The sequence below is a fragment of the Misgurnus anguillicaudatus genome, chromosome 3 (genome assembly GCF_027580225.2).
Source record: "Misgurnus anguillicaudatus chromosome 3, ASM2758022v2, whole genome shotgun sequence".
NCBI classification, from domain to species: domain Eukaryota; kingdom Metazoa; phylum Chordata; class Actinopteri; order Cypriniformes; family Cobitidae; genus Misgurnus; species Misgurnus anguillicaudatus.
The window spans coordinates 22,642,797-22,664,325 of NC_073339.2; the positions used below are offsets into that span (position 1 = coordinate 22,642,797).

The following is a 21,529-nucleotide window of genomic DNA, read 5'->3' on the forward strand; positions in this document are numbered from 1 at the left end:
TCTGATAATACACTATTCGTTAATAACTCTGTGTCTCCGTGTGACTCCGGTAGATGATCTTTTAATTACTTCTAGTCGAAGCAAGCTTTATTGTCAATCTAGGTGAATATAAAATAAATAAGTAAATAGACAAAAATATGAAAATGTAACATTTTAAAAGCTAAATTTAAACTGAAGATTACTATGACGTGAATTGCAATTAACATAAAAATAAAGTAAGCAAATGACAACTGAAACATTTGAATTAAATATTTCTAATTACTTATTGTTTAAAATCATGTTGCTGATTTTTAATAGAGCATATTTGAAAACGAATATTTGATTATTTATTTATTTAGATGAAGATTAATGAGAAAGTTTTTTTAAACAATTCGTTATGTTCGCGCAAACGCTGTATGGACATAGATAAAAATTAGTTCAGCAAGTTTGTTGTAATGCTTTTATGCTTTTGTAAATTATAGTCAAAACAGATGTTTTTGAACTATTCCGTGTATATAGTGCGCACACGTGTCTCTGCGTTGCATTTCAGATCTGTCAGTCAGCACAAGTTTGTCGATCTTAATAACCTTTTAACATAAATCAGTTCCCGAACTTTATCTCCCTTAATAACTCTTCAAACATCAAGCAAGTCCTGCATTTTATTTTCAAATTCCTGCATGTTTTTAAACCGAAACCAAGACTCAGACATGTGGATGTATGAGTAGTGTTAGGTTATATTTCACTCTCAGAAAACTTACAAATAACGATTATTTTAGATGTTTAATTACTATATTCGAATCGTTAGACGAGGAATTAATGTAGGCTTTTTTTTCTGAAAACATCCCACTCATTTAGACAGAATGCATCTCATGGAACTGTGCTGACAGGCACAATTAACGTTTAAAGGTGATGTAGCCTACAGTTTTGTCAACGTGCTTTCAAGTTTGTTATTTTAATGCTACAATTCAATGATGCATAGCACATAGGCACAAGCTGTATGAGGCTTTAAAAATGAGATGTTTGCTTTCCATGCGTATTAGTAACGAGAATCAAGTTATTTGTCTTTTTTATAATTTTTTTAAATAAATATTTACAGTTATTCAAGTTATAATTATAATAAAAAGCAAAAATGCATTTAAAATGCCATTTTCATGTAATATGACAAACTTCCGGTTTAAGACCCACCCACTTCTGGTGCCATCCGAATACAAATACAGATACAAATAATTTTGAGACTGTTACAGATACAAATACAGATACAGATACAAATACTGACTCCGCTGCACACCCCTAACTACTACGCTCGCTTGTCTATGCTTTTCCTACATCTATTAATTTAAAGCTGCTTTGAAACAATTAACAATTGTGAAAGCGCTATAAATAAAATTGAATTGATTGTATTTTGTTTGTTTTTTGGTTTGCTTTTTTTGTTATTATTAGTATTATTATAGTAGTCTTACTAGGTTTTGTTTATTAATTAATTTAGTATTTTGACTATTTTGTTATTTGGGTTGGTATTATTATTTGACTTGCTTTACGTTGATACTGCTCAAGTTTTGTGTTGAGTGGGTTAAAATAATAGTTTTTTTTTTTTGGTTTGAAGTGTTTGAAGTGTTTTGATGTGCATTTATTATTTGAGCGGTAAAATGTTTTATGCAATCGGAGAAAGAAACCAACTTGATTAGTTAATTTTTTTGTTTAATTGTTTTTTTTGTATCTTTCTGTTTTTCGTGTGTGTTGGTCAGTGTATGGTGGACGGCCTGTGTGAGCCAACCACAATGAAGCCCATTTGGTTGATTTATTCACATTGGTCCAAAGTGTCTTTTTATTATTAATGTTGAGCTCAAGGTCTGTGATCTTTGTCTCTGCTCGTCCTTTTCATTTGGTTGAAAGCCTAGAATTGGGGAGGTTTGTAAATTTGGGGGCCTGGAGTACAGGCCTTATTAGTATAAGTTGATTGTTACGCAGTCACACATATAAATTCAATTTTATTTTGTGTTTTCACTTTTTTCGCCATGCTGCACTACAGGTCTGGACAGGACTGTTTTATCATCCATCTACCGAAAGTTTCCCTTAAACTTAAAATATATCTCCTGTATTCCCTGTTCTCTGCTATCTAATGATTTTTTCGAATGATTAAATACATTGGATCTCGTTTCCAGAATATCACATTTATATTTTGTCTAAGTAACTTAGAAAAGGATAGAGAGAGATTGGGTATAACAAATATAAAATGTGGGGAATACAAAAATTTTATCAGTTAACCTTCATTTGTCTTAAAAATTAAACATTGTACTATCAGCAGAGTAGAGAAAAAATGTCACAGAGAAAAATAAATTAAATATGACGTCTGTAACTCAAATTATTTGCAAAATATTCATGAAAGAAACCTGTTTCATATTCCAAATTAAATCACCGTTGAACCTACTTTTTTGACAAGGGGACGAGTATTTTCAAAGGTACAAAATGTTCAATTAACTTGAATTACACGTTGATTATTAAATCACAAGTTAACAAGTCAAGTTTATTTACAACCAGGATACTTAAGATTTTCTGTACTTGATTTATATTGCTAATATTGATTTATAAGAGATTAGTATAACCATAATATTTGCCAATATTGCTGTCATCTTATAGTGGTGATGTTTGATAGGAAACACCTGAGTTGTGTGTTCAGTAGCTCTACAGTCTGATTATATAGTCAATGAACTGATGGCCAGTGGTCACCAAACTTTTTAAGCCCGAGGTCCCCAACCTTGGCCTTGATGAAAGGCCCCTATCAAAGGGCCCAAACTGAACCTCCAACTGGAGGCGTTAAATTTAGGCTAATAATTGAATTACATAAAATGCATGGATCCAATTTTCAAATGCCAAGAGAACTCATAATATTTAAAGTTTCCACTTTCAATGTGTTTTTTTTTTCTCTTAAAATCTACAGGGGATCTACAGGGGAAATGTTAAAGATCAACCGCTTAATCGCGATCGACGTGTTGGCAACCACTGCATTAAGCCAAGATTCTAATCCAACAAACGCTTAGATTAATGTTACGATAATGCTTTGGTTAATTTGGTTAATTGATAGAATATAATCTGCTTTATTTGTGTTGTTGTAACAGCAATTTTAAGTCTCTGTTGTATTCATGTCATTCCATATCCTGCCTTGTTGCCATGGATACCTCATGGGAAACTGCAGGGCACAGGGTTCAAGATACTGGGCTGGTCTCTTTGTGTGAATCTTGAATGTTTTTTAATGAACTGAAATTGGACCATTAAAGTGTGAATTGCACAGGTCTAATTGTGTTGACCCAGCTTGTTTGCACATACACACATGGTTTGCTGATGTAGATAAATGCCTGCCTGTAATCTGTCATCTTAGAAAAACACACACTCTCACACGCGCACACACTACAAGCACACACACACTACAAACACACACACACACACACACACACACACACACACACACACACACACACACACACACACACACTACAAACACACACACACACACACACACACACACACATATTACAAAACGAAGGGACACTTATTTACTTATATGACATTGAACATCTCTGACCTGTCTGTCTATTCCTTCCCCCAGAGGAAACAGTATGAAAAATAACTAAAAGAAGGAAAGTCCCATTACAGTTTTTTTCCATCGCTAACAAGCACTTACCCATACTTAAACACTTAACACAGACTTCCACCTACAAAACACAATTGGCCAAATGCATAACTTTCTTCTCAAAAACACATTTTGTTAAATATATACTAACTCTTCATTTCAAAACAGAACACATCTTTCTCTGCACATAATAACTTTACCAAAACACTGGAAATCTGACTCAAAATGAAATTATTCTTTCAAAGAATAACACTTCTTTTCACTTCACAAGGTAAATGCAATCAATTAACCCTTTTACTATGAGGGTAAAATAACGTCAAAAAGATTTGCATGCGCAGGATCATATCTGTAAGAGTGTACGTGACATTGCAAGCATAAAATAAATTTGCGTGCGCAAAACCAATTTTGTGAAGGTGTAAATCAAGTTGCAAGCGTAAGAAAACTAGTTTTGCATCATTGTAGTGTTAATCGTAAATGTAATTCATGTCGTGCAAAACCGAAACCTCATATTTACACCAGATAAGCATGAACTGTATGCATCCGACCCCAGCCCCTCCGCGCCCACACCCCCGGCACGGTTTTGCGCTGAAATACTGCCAAAAGCATTGCAAGTCTGCAAACAGTGGTGTGCAATGAAAAACAAACGTTCATGAACGGCAAATATGAATGAATCGCGCAGAACCCGTCTCTGTGTGCAAAACAAACGATAAAGTAAATGACTTGTTGCATACGGAGGAAAACTACTTCCTGAAACAACCCGACATCTACTGGTCCCTCTGCGCTTGCAGTTTTGTCATGATTCTCTCACTGATTTGAGTTTGCAAGCGCGGATCGGAAGGCGGGGCTATGAAATGAGGCTCCTGATGACTCATTGTTTTCTCTTTTCTGATTGGTTCAATATAACGCCAGGAGTCCTCTCAGTATCGTCCACGAGCCTGCAGGAATACTACTATAATGACTCTAAAAAACTGTCATGCTTTGTTGTTCCTTCCCTTTTTTTCTATTTTATTTAAAGGCGGAGTCCATGATGTTTGAAAGCCAATGTTGATATTTGAAATCACCTAAACAAACATGCCCCTACCCCAATAGAATCTGGACCTTCTGTTGATAGACCCGCCCCACACATACGCAACCCGGCATTTGATTTGATTTTATTGGCTATAAGTGTGTTTTGGTAGTCGGCCCGTCTCCTTTTCCAGCGCGTTTTTCAAACATCGTGGACTCCGCCTTTAAAACTGCTTTGGTATGATGAACAATTGTTAAAAACGCTACATAACTAAAATTCACTTTTATATATTTTATATATATTCTTATATTTATATATATTACATTATATATTACAAAACACCTGCTTAAAATTCTGAATCAACACATGTCAGCCAGCTTAAAGGTTTATGTATTAAGTATATAGACTAGGATGGAGTATTTGGTGCTACACTGAGTCATTTCTTATTAAGTAGATAGTAGGCTACTCCATTCCATGCCATATTATTATGGTCTAGGATGGAGAACATGGATGTATTAATTAATTTTAGTTATGTAGCGTTTCTAACAATCATTCATCACACCAAAGCAGCCTCAAACAAAATAGAAGCAAAGAAAACAGAGAAAGAACATCAAAGCATGGCAGTTTTTAGTATAGACTATAATGGAGTATTTGGTGCTACATTGAGTCATTTCTTATTAAGTAATGTTATAAATAGTAGGCTACTCCATTCCTTGCCACAATTTTTATGGCCTAGGATGGAGTAGGTGGATGTATTCATTATTTTTAGTAGAACAGTGTAGCATATAATTCCAAATTCAAACTATTCTAGTTAATATTTCCTAAACAAGTTACTGTAAGACAGGCCTACTATCACAGAAAAATCAAACAACAACAGAAGTAACAAAATCGCTTCGGTTATGAATAAAGCCATATTAATGTGAGCAGTTTTACTGTAATGTATAAACGAAAGTTCTAAGTAAAAACTAGCAGCAGTCTCCTAGTAAGCAAGACTAAGCAAGGGTTGAGAAGAAAACTGGCGTTATATTGAACCAATCAGAACAGAGAAAACAATGAGCCATCAGGTGCCTCATTTCATAGCCCCGCCTTCCCACCCGCGCTTGCAAACTCAAATCAGTTAGAGAATCGTGACAAAACTGCAAGCGCAGAGGGACCAGTAGATGTCGGTTATTTCAGGAAATAGTCATTTACAACAGATTCTGCGCGATTAATTCATATTTGCAGTATTTCAGCGCAAAAACCGTGGCAAAAGTGCAAGCGCGGAAAAACCGAGGTCAGACGCATACAGTTCATATTTATTTAGTGTAAATATGAAGTTTCAGTTTTACAAGACATGAATTACACTTACGATTAACACTACAATGATGCAAAACTAGTTTTCTTGTGCTTGCGGCTTGATTTGCACCTTCACGGGATTGATTTTGCGCACGCAGATTTGTTTTGTGCTTGCAGTGTCGCGTGCACTCTCGCGGGTATGATCCTGCGCATGCAGATCTTTTTGACGTTATTTTACCCTCATATTTTACTGTGACCGTTCCTCCTGAGGAACACCTGATTTTACTTCAATATTTTGGATGTAAATGTTTATCGAATCGTGACAAACTATATATCTTTGGAAAGGTCTAAGCCTCTAGAATACAGATATTTTCAGTGTTTTATAGGGAGAGTAATTGATTCATTTATGATAAGAGTGCGCCTAAAACATTGATAATCCTACTATATGTCACATGTCACCTTAAATTGTCTTCTTTAAAACAAGACCAAGATTAGGCTTCTAGCCCAAAAAAATGCCAGAGTTATATTCATTTGAAGTGCAAATCAACTTTTCACCCCCCCACTCAAAAGGGTGGTGTGACAGTTATGGGGTTAAAGTACACCAGGAGAAGAAAATATGATCTACCATGTGTCAAAATGATGATTTATGGCCTTGATTTACGACCTAACACCTTATGAGTTGTTTGCTTCCTGTAATAAAATATTATGGTGGCAATTAATGTTTATACCCCGGAAATTACTCCGGAAATTACTCAGGAAATGATGTTTGTCCAGGTGTCCTATGGTCTCTGTTGTTTCACGCCTCCCCTCTCCTGTGTGAGTGTTTAAAGAAATCAGAAGATAGTAAAAAAGATAAGTTAGAATTGTATGCCAGAATGTTTTGCTTTTAAGCATAATGTCTGTGTATAAATCAATACATATGATTAAAGAAATAAGAAGACCTGATGAAGAAACAATGTTAAATAAAATAATTGTAATAGTATTTAGGTAGGTTTTTTAAAAAAGAGGTACCGGTTAGGAGCTCAATTGAATAAGCTGTTGTCTTCCTGTCTTGAAGGTTGTAGTGTAAATCTTTCCTTCCAGGCCAGTCATCGTCGTCTAACTGGGTCACGCCCCAAGACTTCTGATACGTCAGTACAGTTCAATAGAATAAAAGTTTAGGAACTCGGCTAGGTGTTAAGACATTTCCTTTCCCCGCAGACTAAATGTCTGCTCACGCCAAAGGGTATTCCTTGATATTCAAATATAACTTCCTTGCAGTCTCTGTAATCTCCCACAAACAAGGTGCCATGGTTTTACAATAATCTAGTTCAATAGATCTATACTTTACGACCTATGCGAGGTGTTAAGACATTTCCTTTCCCCCTGCAGACTAAGCGTCTGCTCACGCCAAAGGGTCTTCCTCGATATTTGAATATTACTTCCTTGCAGTCTCTGTCATCTCCCACAAACAAGGTGTCATGGTTTTACAATAATCTAGATCAATAGATCTATACTTTTACGACCTATGCGAGGTGTTAAGACATTTCCTTTCCCTGTAGACTAAGCGTCTGCTCACGCCAAAGGGTCTTCCTTGATATTCAAATAATACTTCCTTGCAGTCTCTGTAATCTCCCACAAACAAGGTGTCATGGTTTTACAATAATAATATAGATCAATAGAATAAAAGTTTAGGAACTCTGTTAGGTGTTAAGACATTTCCTTTCCCTGCAGACTAAGTGTCTGCTCACGCCAAAGGGTCTTCCTCGATATTTGAATTCATCCTTTCTTAAACACACACCTTTTTTGGGGGGAAAACAGATCTTTTGAATTGTAGTGATTAAATGTAATTCAATAAAAAAGTAGATTTAAGTATAGCATTGCTTATTCTTTTGTGCTTTAGATGTCTACACATATAAAAAGTCGGTCTACACATATAAAAAGTCGTATACATATCGTTATAAGTATGCGTGGGTGAAATGTTATGTCATTTGTCTTATACTGTTTAAAATGTTAATATATTAAATGTATGATTTAAAATAAATTATTCTTTTAACAGTGATAAGTAATTATACTTTTAACTACAGGTTTGTCTAGTTCATTCTTTTTACCCATCAGTTTTCATGAAGATATATTCTTTACATTATATATGTATAAGTATCTATAATTTACTAGAGAAGCTTATATATCTAGTTGATAATCTTATTTGTAAAAGGTTTAAAAAATTAAATAGCCAAATAAAATATAGGGTGGGGTTTGTGTCATGTAAATATGTGGGGTATGGCCTCCTGAGTCTGGCAAGCACCGCCTCCGTAGTTCAAAAGGTTGGATTCTGATTTGGGCCCTTGCACCGGTGGCTGGTTTTCGCGGGGACGTCTCTTTCTCTCAGTTGTATTGGAGAGGCCTTGTTTTGTTTTTCTCGAACAATGGATTCGGGACTTGCTGGTGGGTTGTTTTGTTTGTTTTTATATGTTTTGTTTATCATGTTTGATGTGCCAAGTTGTCTTCATTTGTGGAAACAGTCTTGTTTTGTTTTTATTTTTAACATTTAACAGGCTTCCAAATGTGTATGTATACGATACAGGAATTTTTAAAACGCTACCTCCCTACCAACACCCCGACCAGATCGACCAGCTTTGTAAGTGTTTTAAGTATATTTTCAAGTAAAATTACTGAATGATCATATGAGCGCATTTATCTATGTATATTTTATATTACACGTTTATTCCAAATTAGTGAATTCTACTTTGATAAATATTGAAGAGCAAAGCGACACCAGGACCAGCGATCCGCAAGGTAATACAGTGTTTTTTTAATTATACATTCAGATTTTCTGAAAAACGTGATACTTACATTTTTTACACTTTTATACCCATAGTTAATAACCCCACAATAAATGAGGGTTCTCAAGGCTTTAATGAGGGCTGCGAACTGCAAGGTGACTATATTATTTGATCTTTACATCTCTTTAATGTGTATTATTGACTGTTACATGTGTCTTAATTCTTTTTGAAAAAACTTTTCTTTCTGTTTTATACATGTAGATGCTGCATTACTAGTCACACAACCAGGATTTGTACCACAGAAAACCTCTACAAAATCTTCAAGACTTAGTCTTAGTCGGAAACGTAAGCAGGCCCGTTCTATTACCAGTGATAAAAGGACATGCCCGGACCATACACTAGTTTCTGATGTGCAACCTCTGGATACTACCACAGATTTCATTAAAACAGTTGGTAAGTGTGATTTATATGACCACATATTCGATTTTTAAATACTGTGGTGTTGTAGTATACTAATCTTGCTGTATTTAAACAGTTGATTTCTATACAGAAAACCTGTTAGGAGCTGGAGATGTCACAAATTCATGGTATGCAGCGTTGGCTAGGGGCTCAGAAGCTAACGGTGATGCAATAGTACCGGTAGTTAATACCGTACTGCCATCGTCTTTGGACCCGCAGACATCTGTGGCGGTTAATCTGCCAAGTGTGGTTGGTGCCGGTGTTGAGGATGGATCTTCTGTGATTTTTGAAACATCTCTACCTACAAACCAGGAACATTTCATCAATGAGTTGTTGCAGGAATTGACAGCTCGAGTGAGAAGACAGGCTGAAGGCATCGCTGCCATAATTTCAAGGTGTACAGATCAAGACGTAGTGCTGAGAAGACTGACTGAAGGCATCGCTGCCATAATTTCGTGGTCTAAAGATCAAGAGTTATTGACCAGACTTATATTTGAAGCTCACAAAAAGACTTCTGAAGAACAAAACTTGGTGAACAGAGTGCTGCTTGATCGCTTGGTGGACGTTGAAAAAGCCCAGAGAAAGGAGTTCGATGTACAGCGAAACACGGTAATTCTAATTCAACAAGTTAAAGATGCTGTTTCACACAATAATGGTTTATAGTTGAAATAAGTGTTGTTGTTGCTGGGTTTTTATTCTACTATTTTGCAAAAGTTGTTTTAAATGTGTTTTTTAAATATGTTTTGATTATTTTTGGTGTTGCTGGGTTTTATTCTACTATTTTGCGAAGCTGTTTTATATGTGCTTTTAAATATGTTTTGATTATTTTGGTGTTGCTGGGTTTTTTCTACTATTTTGCGAAGCTGTTTTAAATGTGTTTTTAAATATGTATTTGGTTATTTTTGGTGATGCTGGTTTATAGTTGAAATACTTGTTGTTACAGAGGTTTTCTACTATTTTGTGATACCGGTTTAATTGCGATATATATATATATATATATATATATATATATATATATATATATATATATATTGGATTGCTAGTTTTATTACGGTTAAGAGTAATTTAAGTGTTTTTTATTTTTGTTTGGCTATATCGACATTGGCTAACGTTAATTTGTAATGCTATTTTGGGTATAATCAGAGAAAATATCTGTGTAATCCTGGAGAAGTTCTAAATATTTTTGAAAATGGCTGGTAAAAGAGTGCATTCAGATGATGATCTACATAGCTGTCAAGAAATACCTAGTGTAAGGGCTAGGCATGAGACTGAGGCTGAAATGTTTGCTGCCGCACAAGACCAATTACTTGAAACGATAAACGAAATGATTCGGTCTTATCCACATCAGATTTTGGAACCTGTGCCTGAGGGGGTAGACCTAACATACGAACAAATACGTGAAAGACAAAATGAAATGATTCGGTCATATGAACAAAGATTTGAAACAAATTTGTTACAAACAGGCTATGGTGTAGTAAATCCTAACGATAATTCTAACACGACAGACACCCTTACGGGTTTAAGTCAGAGTGACGTGGACACTCTAGTGCGTGATGGAGGGACAGTAAGTGATTACACAATAGTCCCGAGACCCTATTTTAATGGTCTAGAAATCCACAGAAATCTAAATTTGCGCGAGATCATAACCACAGATTTGGCAGCGTACACTATATTTGTTCAAAATATTCTGTCGGAAATGGTCTCATTCTCCAGGCAGATAGGAGGTGATAATTGTTTCATTAATATCAGTCTAAAAGGCGACACTCTCAAATCTGACGTTAACACTATACTGTGTCCCGGTAACGACTATGATGAAAATCGTTTTATCGATCAGTTTGAATCGGTTGCACAAAGTAATGAACAGGTGTTGGCAGATGACAGTTTGCAACTGCATGTATCAATAGCAAGAAGTATGAATGGAGGGGCTCGTAGGAAGATTACAGATATAGCCCATGATGATGTGATTAAGAAAAAAAGGATGTGTTTGTTCTCACCTACCAACTTTACAAACAAGCTGTGTTTTGCAATATGTTTAGCAAGCTTTCTTGAACCCCATGCAGAGAATGAGGAGTTAGAACGGATGGCTGTGGATATACAGAATGCTGCAGGTCTAACTCCTCAAGACTGTGTAGGTTTTAACCATATTACAAAGTTTGAGAGTGTGATGGATTTGAAGATTGTGGTGTTTTACAGATCAAGTGAGGGCAAGTTAGAGAATCACAAGACACATGACGAACCCCATAAAAAGACAGTGTTTTTGTACTTGCATGATGCTCATTATCACTTGATAACTCGTATTAAGGCGTTTGTTGGTGCATCGTATGTCTGTGAATTTTGTTACAAAGGCTATACAAACAGACAGGGTCACGATTGCCGATATACATGTTCTGTATGTAATGACAGTCGGTGTTACAAACATGCTAAAAAGACAATACACTGTCCAGACTGTTTGAGAATTTGTAAATCGCAATATTGCTTTGATGCTCATAAAAAGCCCTCTGCTGATGCATTTGGGCGATCGGCCTGCGATACCACCAAATACTGCGTTAAATGCGGTAGACGGTACCATGTGGCTGCGAGTAAACCTGACCAGACACATGAATGTCCCGCAGATTGCTGCTGCTATTGCGGGGAGGATGTAAGTCATGAGGGGGAACATGAATGTTTCATACAACCTATACCTCTCGAAGAGGTTGAGGATCTCTACATATTTTATGACTTTGAAACCCGTTGTGATAATGGTAAGCATGTTGCTAATTATGTCTGTGCCATGACCTTTAGCGGTGAGAAATTTGAAAGTGCAGGTGAAGGGTGTGTAGGGAGTTTCATTAGCAGATTCAGACATCCAAGATATAAAGACTACACATTTGTGGCTCACAATGGGGCAGGTTTTGATAACTTCTTAGTCCTACAGTATTTCTGCAGCGAGGGTCTCAAGCTTAACATTATCATGCAAGGCTGTAGATTGACCTTCATGTACGATGAGACTTACAAACAACGATACATTGACTCGTTCAGTTTTATGCCTATGGCGTTGTCAAAGACACCTGCGGCCTTTAATTTGACCACTACAGAGAAGGGTTACTTCCCCCATCTCTTCAATACATTGCCGAATCAAAACTATGTAGGCCCATACCCTGCAAAAAACTACTACGGCTATGCTACAATGACTGATAGTGCCAGGCTAAAGTTTGATCAATGGTATGACACGCTTGAAGGGAAAGTCTTTGACTTCAGAAAGGAGATTGGATTGTACTGTATGAATGATGTTGTCCTACTTCAGGATGCATGTAATAAGTACAGGAAAGAGTTCATTGCATGTACTAAGATAGACCCCTTCAGATTTACGACTTTAGCATCATGCTGTATGGGTGTGTTCAAAACTCACTTTCTAAAATCTGATACTATAGCTCTGACCCATAACAATGCATACATACATCAGCACAAGACATTCTCGAATGTTTCGATTGAGTGGCTTGAATATGTGAAAAAGACACGTGATGTCGACATGCATCATGCTCTGAATCACGGTGAAATGAAATTTGGCAATTTCTACCTCGATGGATTTTATGTCCAAAGCGATGGTGTACAGAAAGGATTAGACTTCGCTGGCTGTTTTCATCATGGCTGTAAGTCTTGTTTTAACCCTGACAGCATAAATGAGCAGTCCAAAATACCATTTGGAGTCCTCTATCGTACGTTTAACGACAGAAATGAGGTTTTGAAAAAATCCTACAATATTGAACTGGAGGTGATGTGGGAGTGTCAGTGGCAAAAGCTTAAACAGACTGACCCGGATATGATGAGTTTTATGTCTACCTATTCTGCACCAGAAAGACTGAAACCACGTGATGCGTTGTTTGGTGGCCGTACAAATGCTTACAAGTTGTACCACAAAGCTGCAGAGGGGGAGAGACTTAGCTATGTTGATTTCACAAGTCTATACCCGTTTGTGCAGTCTCGAAAGCTCTACCCCATTGGCCATCCTGAAATAATCTTCAAGGACTTTCAAGACCTTGAAAATTATTTTGGGCTTGTTAAGGCTACAGTTCTTCCTCCCAGAAAGTTGCTTCACCCCGTGTTACCATACAGTAGTTGTGGTAAGCTGATGTTCCCTTTATGTCGTACCTGTGTGGATGAGCTGTGCAAAATCATACCTTGTACACACACAGATGAGGAAAGAGCAATTTCTGGGAGGAAGAACTGTAGCCTTAACAAGCCCAAAATAATTTTCAAGGTCTTGAAAGTCCTTGAAGATTATTTCAGGATGGCCAATGGGGTAGAGCTTTCGAGACTGCACAAACGGGTATAGACTTGTGAAATCAACATAGCTAATTCTCTCCCCCTCTGCAGCTTTGTGGTACAACTTGTAAGCATTTGTACGGCCCCCAAACAACGCATCACGTGGTTTCAGTCTTTCTGGTGCAGAATAGGTAGACATAAAACTCATCACATCCGGGTCAGTCTGTTTAAGCTTTTGCCACTTACACTCCCACATCACCTCCAGTTCAATATTGTAGGATTTTTTCAAAACCTCATTTCTGTCGTTAAACGTACGATAGAGGACTCCAAATGGTATTTTGGACTGCTCATTTATGCTGTCAGGGTTAAAACAAGACTTACAGCCATGATGAAAACAGCCAGCGAAGTCTAATCCTTTCTGTACACCATCGCTTTGGACATAAAATCCATCGAGGTAGAAATTGCCAAATTTCATTTCACCGTGATTCAGAGCATGATGCATGTCGACATCACGTGTCTTTTTCACATATTCAAGCCACTCAATCGAAACATTCGAGAATGTCTTGTGCTGATGTATGTATGCATTGTTATGGGTCAGAGCTATAGTATCAGATTTTAGAAAGTGAGTTTTGAACACACCCATACATCATGATGCTAAAGTCGTAAATCTGAAGGGGTCTATCTTTGTACATGCAATGAACTCTTTCCTGTACTTATCACATGCATCCTGAAGTAAGACAACATCATTCATACAGTACAATCCAATCTCCTTTCTGAAGTCAAAGACTTTCCCTTCAAGCGTGTCATACCATTGATCAAACTTTAGCCTGGCACTATCAGTCATTGTAGCATAGCCGTAGTAGTTTTTTGCAGGGTATGGGCCTACATAGTTTTGATTCGGCAATGTATTGAAGAGATGGGGGAAGTAACCCTTCTCTGTAGTGGTCAAATTAAAGGCCGCAGGTGTCTTTGACAACGCCATAGGCATAAAACTGAACGAGTCAATGTATCGTTGTTTGTAAGTCTCATCGTACATGAAGGTCAATCTACAGCCTTGCATGATAATGTTAAGCTTGAGACCCTCGCTGCAGAAATACTGTAGGACTAAGAAGTTATCAAAACCTGCCCCATTGTGAGCCACAAATGTGTAGTCTTTATATCTTGGATGTCTGAATCTGCTAATGAAACTCCCTACACACCCTTCACCTGCACTTTCAAATTTCTCACCGCTAAAGGTCATGGCACAGACATAATTAGCAACATGCTTACCATTATCACAACGGGTTTCAAAGTCATAAAATATGTAGAGATCCTCAACCTCTTCGAGAGGTATAGGTTGTATGAAATATTCATGTTCCCCCTCATGACTTACATCCTCCCCGCAATAGCAGCAGCAATCTGCGGGACATTCATGTGTCTGGTCAGGTTTACTCGCAGCCACATGGTACCGTCTACCGCATTTAACGCAGTATTTGGTGGTATCGCAGGCCGATCGCCCAAATGCATCAGCAGAGGGCTTTTTATGAGCATCAAAGCAATATTGCGATTTACAAATTCTCAAACAGTCTGGACAGTGTATTGTCTTTTTAGCATGTTTGTAACACCGACTGTCATTACATACAGAACATGTATATCGGCAATCGTGACCCTGTCTGTTTGTATAGCCTTTGTAACAAAATTCACAGACATACGATGCACCAACAAACGCCTTAATACGAGTTATCAAGTGATAATGAGCATCATGCAAGTACAAAAACACTGTCTTTTTATGGGGTTCGTCATGTGTCTTGTGATTCTCTAACTTGCCCTCACTTGATCTGTAAAACACCACAATCTTCAAATCCATCACACTCTCAAACTTTGTAATATGGTTAAAACCTACACAGTCTTGAGGAGTTAGACCTGCAGCATTCTGTATATCCACAGCCATCCGTTCTAACTCCTCATTCTCTGCAAGGGGTTCAAGAAAGCTTGCTAAACATATTGCAAAACACAGCTTGTTTGTAAAGTTGGTAGGTGAGAACAAACACATCCTTTTTTTCTTAATCACATCATCATGGGCTATATCTGTAATCTTCCTACGAGCCCCTCCATTCATACTTCTTGCTATTGATACATGCAGTTGCAAACTGTCATCTGCCAACACCTGTTCATTACTTTGTGCAACCGATTCAAACTGATCGATAAAACGATTTTCATCATAGTCGTTACCGGGACACAGTATAGTGTTAACGTCAGATTTGAGAGTGTCGCCTTTTAGACTGATATTAATGAAACAATTATCACCTCCTATCTGCCTGGAGAATGAGACCATTTCCGACAGAATATTTTGAACAAATATAGTGTACGCTGCCAAATCTGTGGTTATGATCTCGCGCAAATTTAGATTTCTGTGGATTTCTAGACCATTAAAATAGGGTCTCGGGACTATTGTGTAATCACTTACTGTCCCTCCATCACGCACTAGAGTGTCCACGTCACTCTGACTTAAACCCGTAAGGGTGTCTGTCGTGTTAGAATTATCGTTAGGATTTACTACACCATAGCCTGTTTGTAACAAATTTGTTTCAAATCTTTGTTCATATGACCGAATCATTTCATTTTGTCTTTCACGTATTTGTTCGTATGTTAGGTCTACCCCCTCAGGCACAGGTTCCAAAATCTGATGTGGATATGACCGAATCATTTCGTTTATCGTTTCAAGTAATTGGTCTTGTGCGGCAGCAAACATTTCAGCCTCAGTCTCATGCCTAGCCCTTACACTAGGTATTTCTTGACAGCTATGTAGATCATCATCTGAATGCACTCTTTTACCAGCCATTTTCAAAAATATTTAGAACCTCTCCAGGATTACACAGATATTTTCTCTGATTATACCCAAAATAGCATAACAAACTAACGTTAGCCAATGTCGATATAGCCAAACAAAAATAAAAAACACTTAAATTACTCTTAACCGTAATAAAACTAGCAATCCAATATATATATATATATATATATATATATATATATATATATATATATCGCAATTAAACCGGTATCACAAAATAGTAGAAAACCTCTGTAACAACAAGTATTTCAACTATAAACCAGCATCACCAAAAATAACCAAATACATATTTAAAAACACATTTAAAACAGCTTCGCAAAATAGTAGAAAAAACCCAGCAACACCAAAATAATCAAAACATATTTAAAAGCACATATAAAACAGCTTCGCAAAATAGTAGAATAAAACCCAGCAACACCAAAAATAATCAAAACATATTTAAAAAACACATTTAAAACAACTTTTGCAAAATAGTAGAATAAAAACCCAGCAACAACAACAACACTTATTTCAACTATAAACCATTATTGTGTGAAACAGCATCTTTAACTTGTTGAATTAGAATTACCGTGTTTCGCTGTACATCGAACTCCTTTCTCTGGGCTTTTTCAACGTCCACCAAGCGATCAAGCAGCACTCTGTTCACCAAGTTTTGTTCTTCAGAAGTCTTTTTGTGAGCTTCAAATATAAGTCTGGTCAATAACTCTTGATCTTTAGACCACGAAATTATGGCTGCGATGCCTTCAGTCAGTCTTCTCAGCAATACGTCTTGATCTGTACACCTTGAAATTATGGCAGCGATGCCTTCAGCCTGTCTTCTCACTCGAGCTGTCAATTCCTGCAACAACTCATTGATGAAATGTTCCTGGTTTGTAGGTAGAGATGTTTCAAAAATCACAGAAGATCCATCCTCAACACCGGCACCAACCACACTTGGCAGATTAACCGCCACAGATGTCTGCGGGTCCAAAGACGATGGCAGTACGGTATTAACTACCGGTACTATTGCATCACCGTTAGCTTCTGAGCCCCTAGCCAACGCTGCATACCATGAATTTGTGACATCTCCAGCTCCTAACAGGTTTTCTGTATAGAAATCTGTTTAAATACAGCAAGATTAGTATACTACAACACCACAGTATTTAAAAATCGAATATGTGGTCATATAAAGCACACTTACCAACTGTTTTAATGAAATCTGTGGTAGTATCCAGAGGTTGCACATCAGAAACTAGTGTATGGTCCGGGCATGTCCTTTTATCACTGGTAATAGAACGGGCCTGCTTACGTTTCCGACTAAGGCTAAGTCTTGAAGATTTTGTAGAGGTTTTCTGTGGTACAAATCCTGGTTGTGTGACTAGTAATGCAGCATCTACATGTATAAAACAGAAAGAAAAGTTTTTTCAAAAAGAATTAAGACACATGTAACAGTCAATAATACACATTAAAGAGATGTAAAGATCAAATAATATAGTCACCTTGCAGTTCACAGCCCTCATTAAAGCCTTGAGAACCCTCATTTATTGTGGGGTTATTAACTATGGGTATAAAAGTGTAAAAAATGTAAGTATCACGTTTTTCAGAAAATCTGAATGTATAATTAAAAAAACACTGTATTACCTTGCAGATCGCTGGTCCTAGTGTCGCTTTGCTCTTCAATATTTATCAAAGTAGAATTCACTAATTTGGAATAAACGTGTAATATAAAATATACATAGATAAATGCGCTCATATGATCATTCAGGAAATTTACTTGAAAATATACTTAAAACACTTACAAAGCTGGTCGATCTGGTCAAAATGTTGGTAGGGAGGTAGCGTTTTAAAAATTCCTGTATCGTATACATACACATTTAAAAGCCTGTTAAATGTTAAAAATAAAAACAAAATAAGACTGTTTTTACAAATGAAGATAACTTGGTATATCAAACATGATAAATAAAACATATAAAAACAAATAAAATAACTTACCAGCAAGTCCTGAATCCATTGTTTGAGAAAAATAAAACAAGGCCTCTTTAATATAACTGAGAGAAAGAGATGTCCTCGCGAAAACCAGTTACTGGTGTAAGGGCCCAAATCAGAATCCAACCTTTTGAACTACGGAGGCGGGGCTTGCCAGACTCAGGAGGCCGTACCCCACATATTTACATGACACAAACCCCACCCTATATTTTATTTGGCTATTTAATTTTTTAAACCTTTTACAAATAAGATTATCAACTAGATATATAAGCTTCTCTAGTAAATTATAGATACTTATACATATATAATGTAAAGAATATATCTTCATGAAAACTGATGGGTAAAAAGAATGAACTAGACAAACCTGTAGTTAAAAGTATAATTACTTATCACTGTTAAAAGAATAATTTATTTTAAATCATACATTTAATATATTAACATTTTAAACAGTATAAGACAAATGACATAACATTTCACCCACGCATACTTATAACGATATGTATACGACTTTTTATATGTGTAGACCGACTTTTTATATGTGTAGACATCTAAAGCACAAAAGAATAAGCAATGCTATACTTAAATCTACTTTTTTATTGAATTACATTTAATCACTACAATTCAAAAGATCTGTTTTCCCCCCAAAAAAGGTGTGTGTTTAAGAAAGGATGAATTCATATATCAAGGAAGACCCTTTGGCGTGAGCAGACACTTAGTCTGCAGGGAAAGGAAATGTCTTAACACCTAACAGAGTTCCTAAACTTTTATTCTATTGATCTATATTATTATTGTAAAACCATGACACCTTGTTTGTGGGAGATTACAGAGACTGCAAGGAAGTTATATTTGAATATCAAGGAAGAACATTTGGCGTGAGCAGACGCTTAGTCTACAGGGAAAGGAAATGTCTTAACACCTCGCATAGGTCGTAAAAGTATAGATCTATTGATCTAGATTTTTTGTAAAACCATGACACCTTGTTTGTGGGAGATGACAGAGACTGCAAGGAAGTAATATTCAAATATCGAGGAAGACCCTTTGGCGTGAGCAGACGCTTAGTCTGCAGGGGGAAAGGAAATGTCTTAACACCTCGCATAGGTCGTAAAGTATAGATCTATTGAACTAGATTATTGTAAAACCATGGCACCTTGTTTGTGGGAGATGACAGAGACTGCAAGGAAGTAATATTTGAATATCAAGGAATACCCTTTGGCGTGAGCAGACATTTAGTCTGCAGGGAAAGGAAATGTCTTAACACCTAGCCGAGTTCCTAAACTTTTATTCTATTGAACTGTACTGACGTATCAGAAGTCTTGGGGCGTGACCCAGTTAGACGACGATGACTGGCTTGGAAGGAAAGATTTACACTACAACCTTCAAGACAGGAAGACAACAGCTTATTCAATTGAGCTCCTAACCGGTACCTCTTTTTTAAAAAACCTACCTAAATACTATTACAATTATTTTATTTAACATTGTTTCTTCATCAGGTCTTCTTATTTCTTTAATCATATGTATTGATTTATACACAGACATTATGCTTAAAAGCAAAACATTCTGGCATACAATTCTAACTTATCTTTTTTACTATCTTCTGATTTCTTTAAACACTCACACAGGAGAGGGGAGGCGTGAAACAACAGAGACCATAGGACACCTGGACAAACATCATTTCCTGAGTAATTTCCGGAGTAATTTCCGGGGTATAAACATTAATTGCCACCATAATATTTTATTACAGGAAGCAAACAACTCATAAGGTGTTAGGTCGTAAATCAAGGCCATAAATCATCATTTTGACACATGGTAGATCATATTTTCTTCTACCAGGTTTCCGAATCCTGGCTATTGTTGACATTTTAAAAACGGCATAGACTTTTATGTTTCAGTTTTACAGGTATTTGCATGCAAAACATCCAATTCACAGTTTTTACGCTAAATGTCTTGGTTGGGAACTGTATGTCCACATGTACAGCAATGTTCACAATTCAAAAGCAATCTAGTAAAAAGTACTCTTGACTACAGGAGGTAAAGTAGAAACACAATATTCAATTCAATTCAATTCAATTTTATTTATATAGCGCTTTTCACAATTTGGTAATTGTATCAAAGCAGCTTTACATAATAGATGCAGTGAAAAGCACAGAAAATCGACAGATAGCACAACACAATACGATAGCACAAGCAGCTAAATTTGCTGCGGCTTTAAATCAACATTATAAGCGAACGTATTACTAATGTGACGTATAGAAGTTATGCCCAAGAAGGCTGCCTCCCCGGGTTGAAAAACCCCCTAGGAGAAAAACCCCCGGATTATTAGCCGGGGAAGTAAAAAAAAGTCCTAGGAGGAAAAAACCCTTGGGATATATATATATTAGAGCCCGACCGATATGCGTTTTTTCGGGCCGATGCCGATACAGATATTACGGAGTAAAAAAAGACCGATAACGATATATCGGCCGATATTCTTTATGTGTACATTATAGTTCAGTATATACTACAGTATATTATACTAAAGTACTGTACATAGAATACACTATATACTTTAACATAATATACTGTATATGAATAAATACAATGCAATGCAATGATCACTCACAAATGTGGTGATCACTCACAAATGTGGTGATCCAACACTTATATTGATGTGACAAAGATATGTACTATAGGCAAGAAGTTAACAATAAACTTTATTATCCAAAATTAGTTGGATATCATTGCACTAAACAGTAAACTTGACTTATTATAAATAACTTTAAAACACAAAGAGAACAAAATACATAAAACTTGCATCATTTGCAGTTTTGACGAGAATAACGTTATAAAGAGAAACTTATGAAGTCATTGATTAATATTAGCTTTACAGTAAGTTGTGTTCTTCACAAATTAGTTAGCCACTCACAGTTACGAAGACAATGCTTGACGGAGCACATACTAATGTACACTATGTTTAATGTTGTGCACAATGTTTTTATAACACAAACCCAGGGTTCCGTGCAAACTTTAGACTTTTATAAAACTAAAGCGTCTTCGCTCCGCCTCTTTTATTTAGCAAGGGTGTAGAGTTGCGCGAGCTTATTGAATCAATTGCTCTGAAATTAGCATGTAAACTAACAACACAAGCAGCAGTAATCTCATATAGTGTTATATAAGTGCACGGCTGCGCGTAGTTTAAACGTGTCATTTCTCCGTCTCGCGTCATTTCTCCCGCTTGCGTTTTAACTCGCAAGTCGACAAAGAGACGGATTAAAAACACCAAATGTAAGCGGGAATGCGTCTCTCTTGTCCATTTATAATCCAATCGACCAAAGCGCGTCTTAATACCAGGTGTAAAAATGTTGTGAAGAAGACACTGCGTGACTGCAGCCACCTGAACTGAGAGA

General features: G+C 36.6%; 2 protein-coding genes across 9 annotated transcripts in view; both read right to left on the minus strand.

Moving 5' to 3' along the window:
- The window catches only part of klf12a (Kruppel like factor 12a), a 209,246-nt gene that overhangs the window by 17,290 nt on the left and 170,427 nt on the right, over window positions 1-21,529 (minus strand). The gene's annotated exons all lie outside the window — the stretch shown is intronic.
- Window positions 16,423-20,776, minus strand: LOC141361616 (uncharacterized). 2 transcript variants are annotated; one of them, XM_073863178.1, is made up of 5 exons: window positions 17,960-20,776; window positions 17,802-17,861; window positions 17,660-17,719; window positions 17,362-17,553; window positions 16,423-17,279 (listed from the first exon to the last, which is right to left on the minus strand). In XM_073863178.1, exons 1-5 carry the CDS (start codon window positions 18,126-18,128, stop codon window positions 16,696-16,698), a joined length of 1,065 nt encoding a protein of 354 aa, XP_073719279.1. In that variant the 5' UTR covers window positions 18,129-20,776; the 3' UTR covers window positions 16,423-16,695. The 2 variants fall into 2 exon arrangements, with proteins under 2 accessions (XP_073719279.1, XP_073719281.1); XM_073863180.1 differs by having other exon boundaries at window positions 17,802-20,776.